The following is an 11,367-nucleotide window of genomic DNA, read 5'->3' on the forward strand; positions in this document are numbered from 1 at the left end:
TGTGGCAAACAATCCCGAACTTATTCCGAACGATCGCGACCCCCGGAACTAGTGATAAAATCCTCGTGTTCTCTTGGAATCGAGACCGTCACGACTCGAGAAATCCTAAGTCGATATGCGTAACCCCTAAACAGCCGCCCATTAGTAAGAGATGCTAAAATCGCATTTGAGCGAAATTGATCATGGAATTGAGTCCGGACTTGAGTGTCGAATTTCATGGACGTACGCGACTATTTTGCAAGGACAACGTCGTTTTAGTGTGGCCAATTATATTTGGGGTCGGTATAGTCGAAAAATGGAATTTCGGACCGGAATCGGAAAATTACCGAATTGCCCCTAAGCCCTAAGTGTTAATTCCGAATTTTAGAGGTTTAATTTATTTTATTCAGCCCCTAATAGTGCCGAAAATATTGGACATTGGTGCCCCCATCACTCTTGCTCAATTCCCTAAGTGCCTCTAGATATTTTGTGTAAAAATGAATTGTGGCCCTTGGATCTAGCTTGCCCAACAAGACCAATTGTGAGTCCTTGGATTACACTTGATTAATATGTTGACTTTGGTCTCTCTTCTCTCTCTCTCTCTCTCTCTCTTCTCCTCCTCCCCTACGTCGCCGCTGCCCACGCCGCTGACTTCCTCCTCTTTCCCCGCCGAACACCCCACATTGTTGACTCTTTTTCCGCTGACTTTCTCCACTTCCTCACGTGACTTCTACTTCTGCTTTGCTGACCACTGACCATGCTGCTGCTGCCCATGCCTCTACTGCTGCTGCCCATGATGCTTCACGTGGCTGCTGCTTCCTTCTGCTGACTTCTTCTTCCTTCTCTTCTTTTCTTTGCTGTTTTGTTGCTGCTGCTACTTGCTTCTTCATTCTGCTTCCTCTGGTTTCTGCTGCTTCTCGCCCTCCATTCCAGCCCGACCAGCACCGCCGTTCATCCCCCATCTCCACCCGACTCCGCCGTGAGCCGCCGCTCGCCGCCGCTGGTCCGGCGTCGTGCCGTCGCTCGCCGCCGCTGGTCCGGCGTCGTGCCGCCGCTGTTTAGCCCGTTTCTCTCCTTGTCCGGCCCACATTTGAAGCCTTAAACCTAGTGAATGGAAACCCTAACCCTTAATTAGGCTTATGTGCACTTTAGACAAGTTTTAGAGGTTATTAGGGTATTTTAGGAGTTAATTAGTGTAAGCTTATTAGGGCTGATATTGTGGTTGTTTTGGTGATTTAGTGTGATGATTTAAATGTGGTTTGGTGGCCTAGAATGGGCTAAGCATTGGTTGATTTTCGGTAGGGTTGCTGCTGCGTCGCCGGACTTTGCTATTTTCTCTGTGACTCTTGTGGGTCGAATTTGTGAAAGTGTTCTCATGAAAGTTGTTCATAACATTTTGACGTATGGCATAATTTAATTTGAGAATTTTTGGAAATCATTGGAGACCATTCGGAAGTCCATCTTTGAACCGAAATTAGTCTGCCGAAAACACTGTTCCTCCGACCTTCGGGTCTGTTCGATTTTTTATAAATTTTTCCAGATCTCTTTTCGACAAACTTCCTACACAAAAATTGTTAAGAACATTCGTTTCTATGACGTATAAAATTTCAAGGCTTTCCAAAGTGATTTGGGTACTGGATGAGATGCATTTTTATGGTCAGGCGGCCTGACCGGACGGGTTGATTTTCGTCTGACTTCAAGTGACAAAAAGAGGTGTTTACAGTTGAAACTGGGTTTTGAGTTCTCACGGAAAATGTTTATCAAGATGTTTTATGCAACATATCCAAAATTCATAATTTTTGGAGTTGAATTACTATTTATTTAAAAAGGGATTCTAGAACTGTGCGTTGGCTCAGAATTGCTCCAAATCTGTGTATTCGGTTTTCCCTTGTTCTTAGTGGCTGATCATTGTGGTCTTGATTTGGGCTATTATGTGAATTGAGCATATTGTGGCATTAATTGAGTGTGGAAATTGTGGATGCCGAGCGTGGACGTTATGGCCATGAATGTGTATATCGAGCATTGGCATAATATGTGCATTATGTGAGTGTGCACGAATGACATGAGCATGTGATCACCTAAATCGCCCTGGGGCGTCGTTTACACGGGGTTCAGATAATAATTGGTGGATTAGGCTCGTGTGATCACATAAACCCTGAGGTGTCGTTTACGCGGGGTAATGAACCCGTCCTGAGGCGTTTAACGCGGGACGATGCCCGGATTGCCGGAAGACGGCCAACATGATGCGTTTACGCGGGTTCGGTCTGTATATGGAGATCAGTGTTGCGCCTGATGCGTTTACGCGGGCTAGAGACACTGGGCCTGATGCGTTTACGCGGGCCAGGAAGTGTTGGATAAGTGATGGACCTGATGCGTTTTACGCGGGTCGGACCTGATGCGTTTAACGCGGGTCGGTGAATAAATGGAAAGTTGGCACGTGTGCAAGTGTGCAAGTGTGCATTGAATTGTGCAAGCAGAAGCATGACATTAACAAGTGTGCGAAGAGTGCATAAACGAGTGCAAACATGTGTGTGGCATGTGACAGTGGCCAATTGACATGTGTATGTGCATTGCTGGGCATAGTATTATTATTATTATGTGCCTAACCTGCAGGGTCACTATATGCTTGATTTGGGCCCGAGGGCCTAAGTCGTGTGATTGATCAACTGTGTGTTTAGTTGATGCTTGTCCGGGAGGTGCATGTTAGCCTAGTTTTGGATTAGGGGGCCTACTCGCTGAGATTTATTCTCACTATTGTTTAAACCCCACTTTTCAGAACCCCAGCCTTGAGGATGGCAGGTGTGCCGATTCATTTTGGGATCCGAGACCGGATAGACCGTTCGGTGACCGAGTACCCCGGTTGGAACGGGGAAGTATATATTAGTGGCCGTTGACCCATTTTGGTTTACACGTATAGTTCCGGTGTAATGGATATTGTAAATCCCTGTCATTAATGCAAGTATGTTTATAATGGTTGTTGTTCGATGGCTATCCTTGGTCATGTGTTTTATTGTTCTGGTGAATCGTTGCTTCCGCTTGTGCATTGTTCTCTGTTTGGGTTTTGGGTCGGCGACGCGTCCTGGGACGTCGCACTGAATAGACCTCGGAGGGATGATCGCACGCTCGTAAGGTTCGGGGCGTGACACTTTGTGAGTCTCTAATTCCCTTTTTCGATTGAGCTACCTCCATTCCAAGGAAATACCTTAAGAGTTCCCAAATCCTTGATCTCAAACTCAGAAGAGAGACATTCTTTCAACATGTTCATCTCGGCAATATCATTCCCAATGCAAATGATGTCCTTCACATACACTATCAGAGTTGCAACCTTCCCATCACAATAATGCTTTACAAACATGGTATTATCAGCTTGTCCTTGAACATACCCTTGTTTCTTCACAGAATGAGTGAACTTCTCAAACCAGGCCCTCGGTAATTATTTCAGTCCATATAGTGATTTTTTCAATCTATATATCTTTGATCCAAATCTTCTATCAAAGCCCGAGGGGAAATCCTTGTATACTTCCTCCAAATCTCCATTCAAAAATACATTCTTCACATTTAGTTATTGCAGAGGCTAGTCAAGGTTGACTGCAAGTGGTCAAAGCACTCTTACCATGTTTAGTTTTGCAATTGGAGCGAAAGTGTTGGAAACGGATTCAAAATCTCGGACAGTCAAGAAATAGTTCCTAAAACCGAGACTTGAACAAACGAGAAACATGCCCAAGAAATACTACAAACGCTAATCGAATAGGTTTATCACATAACGAACATACCTTGTTTTCACGGATTAAACGTCGTCAATTACAGGCTCAAGAGTTCCTCGAATCGTTCGTTGGGGTGAAGAGCAAAAAGCAAAAATGTCGTGTTTTTCAGAACCTCAGGACGTCATTCTCCTTTTTGCGTTTCTTTTTATCTATTGATAACTGCTCTATCTCTTTCACAATACATTATCCCCTTTTTTTTAATTGAACTACTAAGAGCAGTTGCATGATCCGTAAGTAATCGCCAAAACAGTTACTTGATATGGCCCTCATGATGGGTCATGGGTTTGGTTAGCCCAATATGGGCGGCCTACCCATAAAACCCAATATCCATCATCTCCCACTTGCCCATGATGGACTAAGCTTATCTCTCTCATCTTTGCAAAGTTCATATCAGTAAATAATCTGTACGACCAACATATATCGAGAGCTCGTTGCCATACAACTGTTAGGAATATATAACAGCTCAAATTGGATATTATGGGTCAGAGTAGATGTAGTATGCAGTACCCTAGATCAATTAGTCACATTTATATCTCTCTTGATCTCTTTAAGTATGTTATATATATTGTATTCACAATTACGATTAAACATAAATAATCATAATTAGTCGACCTGAGAATACAAAAATAGAATGTGACATCAATAACAAATTGATCTTCCTTTTCCCTTAAATCTTTCAATCCCTATTCAATTTGCTTTTCAAGTAATGTCCCGTTCGATCGAATCATTAATGATCATTGGCAACATTCTAAGATAGCCAACACTAAACACAAATTTCGGGAATAAGTAAGAGTTATAAGGGTACACAATTGAGGAACACTTATCCTCAAGAGTCTCACACGGCTTAAAAAGTTGAGATCAAAACTTTTGTCATCTCTTATTAGTCGTTTCATGCATACGTGATATGAATTACGTATTACGGTATTTTCTTCTTTCCATGGAGCGTATGTCTTTACACTTAATACCATACAGATGATAGTTGAGAATTCCCAATATCTAACTTGAATTAACAAATATACTCATTTTAAAGAATCTATTAGAACTCGCATCTGGCATCAAAGACAAATAAAGTAAAATATGTGGGTTATTTCACTTTCGAACATAATAAATATTAAGGCGACATCTATATTTTAAGCTTAAGCTCTCAATTATCATCTAGGTAATAAGTTTAAAATTATCTCATCTCTATTTATCACGCAGTAAATAGAGGCAATTACCAATGTGAGTGGACTAATCTCTCATTTGTCCAACATACTTTCTTAATATAATGCACAAGCATTAATATGCATAAATGTCAAATAAGGCTGCGAATGATAACCATTCTGTTTCTCTATTTCTGTTCTAGAAATAAGTTTGGAACAGAAATCCGTTTGGTAACGCAATTTTAATTTCTATTTCTGGAACAAAAATTTGTTCCATAAATAAATTTGAAACAGAAATCAGAAGTTAAAATTTTTTGCTTCTCTATTTCTGGAATAGAAATGAGAAATTAAAATTCTTCTCATCGCTCACCCTTGCTACTAGTCGATCGTCCATCCGCCACCCACTTGGCGGCGATCGCCGCCCGCCGCCACCCGCCGATAGCAGTCGCCCACCTCCCGCCGCCGCCCGCTATCCACCGCCCACCGTCTCCCACCGCTGCCCGAATCCCCCCGCCGCTTGCCTCCCACCGTCGGCCATAGTCTCCCATCGTCCGCATCCCACCACCGGCCACCGTGGGCCGCCACCTGCCGGCCACCGTGGGCCGCCACCCGCCGTCCACCGGCCACCGTCTACCGCCGCCGGCCGTCCTCCTCCCCTCGCCACCCACCTCCCAATGCCGGCCACCTTCTCCCGCCACTGGCCTCCCTCCTCCCGCCGCCGTCCACCTCCCACTGCCGGCTACCGTGGGCCACCGACCGCCGTCCAATCGGCCACCGCTCCCGCCTCTGGCCACCCTCCTCCAGCTACCTCCCACCGCCAGCCACCGGGGGCCGCCGCCCGCCAACCACCAGCCATTGTCTCCTGCCGCCGGCAACCCTCCTCCCGCTGCCGCCTCCCTCCGCCGTCCACTGCCCGCCATCCACTCACCGGCCACTTGAGAGGAAAAAATTTTGTGCCGTTATCAAACAAATTTGTATTTCTGGAATAGAAATTTTGTGTCGTTATCAAATGTGTTTTTTTGCTCAAAAACGCCTCTAGAAACAAAAATAGAAAAATCAATTTCTGACCAGAAATTGATTTCTGAAACAAAATGGTTGTCATTCGTAGCCTAAACTCACAAGCATTAATAATGATAGAAAATATCATTAAATGTGAACTTCTAGGGAAATACAAATGACGAGTACATCAACTTCTACACAGTCCTAGAGATTTTACATAATCAAGAAAACATCTCTAGGAATTAGCTTTGTCATAGGATCTGCTATCATGCTATGCATAGATATGTACTACAAGTTCACATCTCTTCGTGCAACTATATCCTTGACAAAGTTATACTTTGTATCTGTATGTTTGGTCTTACAATGAAATTTGGGATCATTGGTGTAAGCTATCGCTGCTTGGCTATCACAATTAACCAACAATGAGTTTGCAGCATTCTCAGCAATACCTAAGTGATCTTAAAATCTCTTAAGTCAAACACCCTCTTGTACTGTTGCTGATCATGCCGCGAATTCGGTTTTAATCTTGAATAAGGCTATACATGTTTGTTTCTTACTACTCCAAGATATAATGCTATTATTCAGTAAGAACACAAATTCAGAAGTAGATTTCCTTTCATTTAAATCTCCTCCCCAGTCAGCATCTAAATAGTCTTCAAGCCACAGATCCCTTTCTTGATAACTCAGCGAATAATCAGTAGTACCCTTTAGATACCTCAAGATTCTTTTGACGGCTGTCCAATGTGCTTGACCTGAATTGGATACTGCAAAACATATGTCAAGTCTTGTACACATCATAGCGTACATTAAGCTTCCAACAACACTAGCATAAGGAATATGTTTCATTTGTTCATGTTCTTATGGAGTTTTAGGACACATTCTATGATTCAATCCTTCACCTTTTGCAGTCTTGCATACGAATCGTTCAAGGATTTTGTTTATATACGTCTCTTGAGAAAAAAACAATGATCTCTTTGAACGATCTCTTGAAATCTTAACTCCAAAATATATGCAAATTCTCCCATATTTTTCATTTCAAAATTGGAAGATAACCAATAGTTAATCATATTAACAAACTCCATATTCCTACCAGCAATTAGCATATTATCCACATATAATAATAAGATCACAAATTGATCTTTGGATCTTTTGATATATACACAATGATCTTCATCGATCATATCAAAATCATATGCCATTATGGCATTATGAAAACGTACATACCATCATCTCGAAAACTGCTTAAGGTCATATATCGATCTTAAAAGTCGACACACCTTTTGTTCTTATCGTATTGTAATGAAACCAACGGATTATTCCATATAAATTTCTTTTTCTAATTCTCCATTGAGAAAAGCAGTCTTTACATCAATTTGATGTAATTCAAGATCCATACTTGCCACTATTGCCAGAATAAGGCGAATTGAGATAAATCTCATCACAGGAGAAAAAGTTTATTCATAATCAATTCCTTCATTTTGATTATACCCTTTTACCACAAGGTAAGCCTTATACCTTTCAATTGAGCCATCAACTTTATGCTTTATTTTGAAAACCCACTTGTTCCCAATGGCTCTACTTCCTTTTGGGAGATCAACCAATTCCCAAACTCATTTGGATTCAATTGACTTCATTTCTTCTTCCATTACTTGCATCCACTTTTCTTTATCAAGGCTTGTTAGAGCCTTATTTGCATTCCTCGGCTCATCCTTTTCTTGCGAAGCGACCATGAAAGTTTCCCCTTCAATGTCAAAACGTCGATGGAAAATGCTTTTGCAACTTGTTCGCCATATGGGAGACTCTACTCTTGGTACATCATGCTTCATTACGCTCCCACTTGGATTAGATAATAAGTATATCATCTCATTAGGTGGTTGTAATTGAGACTAGTTCGAATTTAATTCCCCACTTCTCACATTGCTCCCACTTGGATGAACTCCATTAATTTCATTATCACGATTCAAAGTTTCAAATAGAGAGTAGTCCTCACCTATTCGCCCTCCTTAGAAAATTCATTCTTTAAGAATGTGACATCTCGTGATTCAAATTCAATTACACTTCCACTTTCTTACTCACCTAAAAACATGTACCATTTTGAATGCTTTGAGTATCTTATGAAAATACTCTTTTTGCCTATTGGACCCAATTTTCTGTATTTATGAGAGGGCTCGTAAATATGGACAGCACAACCCCAAGGTTTAAGAAAACTCAAGTCAGGTTTTATACCTATCCATAACTCATATGGAGTATAAGCAACTAATTTAGAAGGTACACGATTAAGTATATAGGCAGCAGTTAACAAAGCATCACTCCAAAAGGTGATTAGTAAGTTAGCTAGTACCATCATAGACCTAACAATTTTCAGTAGGGTTCTGTTTTTCCTTTCTGCAACTTCTTTTTGTTGAGCAGTATATGAAATACACAATTGTCTTTTTATTCATTTTTCATCACATAAATTTATGAACTCATCGTATATCTCAACCTCGATCGGATCTTATTGCTTTTATTTTCTTGTCTAATTGATTTTATACCAAGCTCGTAAATTTCTTAAAGCAACTTAATGTCTCAGATTTATGAAAAGTCAAATAGATATGTCTGAATTGAGTATCATCATCTATAAACCTTGCTCTTACATTTATTGGACCACAGATGTATGAATGGATCAATTGCAAAGGAAACTCATCTATTCTTCATTTTCCAAATGGTTTCCGTGTCATTTTTTCCTCTAGGCAATGCAAGTAAATAGGCAAATTAACTTTTTCAAAATTGGCCATTAAACCCTCTTTGGCTAATCTATTCATTCGTAGTTAGCCAATATGACCAAGTCTAGCATGTCATATATTCACATCATTATCATAAGAGATGGAAGATGTAAATAGTGAATAACAAACATTAACACCACTGCAGTCGATATTCAGTACAATTAAACCATCTAGAAAATATCCAGAACCATAATAACTTGTTCCCAAAAATAAGTCAACACCATTGTTATGAAAGTTTAATTTAAAACCAAGCTTAACTAAAACCAACACAAAAACTAAATGCCGACGAATCTCCGGAGCATATAATACATCATGTAGGAACAAAGTGCGTCCACCACGCATAATCAATTAGTAGGTGCCAATTCATTTGACTTCCACTTTGGAATTGTTCCCCACATATATCCACTTTGCTCCAAGTGGAACTCGTCGGAACGCAACGAATGCATCTTCGTCCTTCGCTACATGGTCTGTGGCTCCCGAGTTTATAGTCCATAAAGGATTAGATTTACTTAGAAAAAATGAGCATTGATACATAAGTAATACTCTCAAGAATACAAAGGGTCTATACCTTCTTTGGCTCGCCACAGTCGCGAGCGAAATGACCCTTCTTATCATAGCTAAAACACTTCACCTTTGAAATGTTCTTCTTGAAAGGACGTTTTCTTTTCCCATGTTGGTTGAGCTTCGGTTTTTTTATCTAAAGAATTCACTCACTTGCCATCCCACATATTGAACCCACCCAAGCGCTTGCGCTCGGAGCCCAAAGCCCCATGTGAGCCAAAACCAGCAAAATAAATGTCTGTTTCTGGTTTAGCCGCTAAGAGGCGGTTCTCTTCTAGTTCGAGGTGGCACATAGCATCCTCAAAGGTCTTTATGTTTTCATTGTGGGTCATATGCTCCCAACTTTAAGGCAACGAACAGATTACTGCTTGCACTTGCTCTTTGTCAGTCAATATGTGGCCAACATCCTTCAACTCACTGATCATGTTTGACATACGCCTCAAGTGTTGTTTCATGATTTGTCCATGAGGCTTCTTATAAGAGTCAAACCTTATAATGAGTTGTTTTAGTTTGGTGATAAATATTTGACCAAACCTTGCTACCAATGATGCCCACATATCTTTGGCATTGTCAAAATGCCTTAACTCCTGCATGATATTATTTTCCATACTACTCAGCAACATAATGCGAGCCATAGAATTCTTTTTCTTCCACACAACAAATGCATCTTTATCCCTTTTGTATTGTGCAGTATTTCCATCTTCAAGTTCTTCCATAACCTGATTAAGAATTTCGAGTGCTTCTTGCTTTTCCATAATAATCGCCGTTTAATTTCTCTCGTTTGTTCAACTCAGCCATTATATTCTTAGATGTTGAAGCCATTCTATCTTAACATTTCAGATATATATATATATGCATGAATTATTAATGCCCAACATTTATGCATCTATTTTACACAAACCTAATACATTAATGAATAATTTCACATGAGGTTTTAGATTCGAAAGGTCACTATGTTCCCAATCATCATCTAAGAATCTTAATTTAAAATTATCATTAATATAATTATTTATGTAAAATTAAGTTCTTTTAAGCTACTAAAACTTTGTAAAACTTCTCACTCACATATATCATGCAATCAATATAAGAACAATGCCATTGAATATTCAAAACTAAATATTCCATAAACGATGCATAAGTCTTACATGAAAAGAAAATATCAACAAGTCCTAAAGAAATGACAAATATCAACATAAAAAAAATATTTATAAGTGATGACTAAACATAAAGACATAACCTCAGTGACTCACATGCTTCTCATAAACCGGGAAAGACTCATAAATTTCCTTTGAAAATTTTATGGTCCTATTTGGTAACCAAGGGAAGACCCTCAGACATCCCTTAGGTTTCAGCCGTGGCACATTCATTTTGCGCTATGATGCATTCATCCCAATGGTCGACGTCTTCCTTGCCCCAACCCTTATATATAGTCTCAGAAAATCCTCTACAAGTTTGTTATAATCCAGAACAATGTCACTTCTCGCCATTCCACTGGAAGAGTGTGCATCAGAATTCTGCTACTATAAAGCAGTTATAAGGTGCTAATCAAAATTCGAAAGAGGGCTTGGTGGCTAAAAGGCATTCGCTTTTATAAAGGCCCGGAAAGCCGTTTGTGTGTGGGATAGCATACATGCCACAAGCCTTGTCTTCGTTTTTCCTGATTGGCATCTTAGCACCCATATACTAATTTGGCATAAGGTAATCATTCCAAATGATATTTTGTATCATCTCATTGACCTTGACAACGTGCATAATCATGTCAACACGATCGTCCCATTAATAAGCAGCTAACTCATTTTTAGCTTCAAAAGTTTCGACCTTTGTTCATCCGTCCTTAGGAATATAGGCATGCGTATCAAATGTACCATTGTTCTGGCAACAAATGCAGAACAAAAAAGGATTACTCATAATCCATGGTACAACAAAATAGGAAACACTTATTTTGTGAGCCATCAATTGTATTTTCCAAAATCATAAGGAAATACAAAAGAAAATGCCACAAATACCCAAAAACACGAATATTATAGGGTTCATTATGCATTTTCACATCCTTACAAGCATCAAACATGTAATATGAATATACCAAAATGTAGAGCATTCCATTACGAACACACCGGTACCAAGAACGCTCCATTCAGAGCTCCCACTTCTTTTTTCGGG

At 40.1% G+C, this 11,367-nt stretch overlaps 1 protein-coding gene across 1 annotated transcript; it reads right to left on the bottom strand.

Annotated features, from left to right (window-relative positions):
• Positions 1-5,244: 5,244 nt before the first annotated feature.
• On the bottom strand, positions 5,245-5,805 carry LOC115669971 (uncharacterized). The gene has a single exon (XM_030591141.1). It carries the CDS (start codon positions 5,803-5,805, stop codon positions 5,245-5,247), a length of 561 nt encoding a protein of 186 aa, XP_030447001.1.
• Between the last annotated feature and the right edge of the window lie 5,562 nt (positions 5,806-11,367).

The sequence above is a fragment of the Syzygium oleosum genome, unplaced genomic scaffold (assembly GCF_021117445.2).
Source record: "Syzygium oleosum isolate NSW1041296 unplaced genomic scaffold, Sole_v2.1 Sole_v2.16, whole genome shotgun sequence".
In the NCBI taxonomy this organism is placed as follows: domain Eukaryota; kingdom Viridiplantae; phylum Streptophyta; class Magnoliopsida; order Myrtales; family Myrtaceae; genus Syzygium; species Syzygium oleosum.

Excerpts from the sequence above, each read along its gene's own strand:
- LOC115669971 (XM_030591141.1), bottom strand. The coding sequence starts at position 5,805 with ATGGCGGGCAGTGGACGGCGGAGGGAGGCGGCAGCGGGAGGAGGGTTG.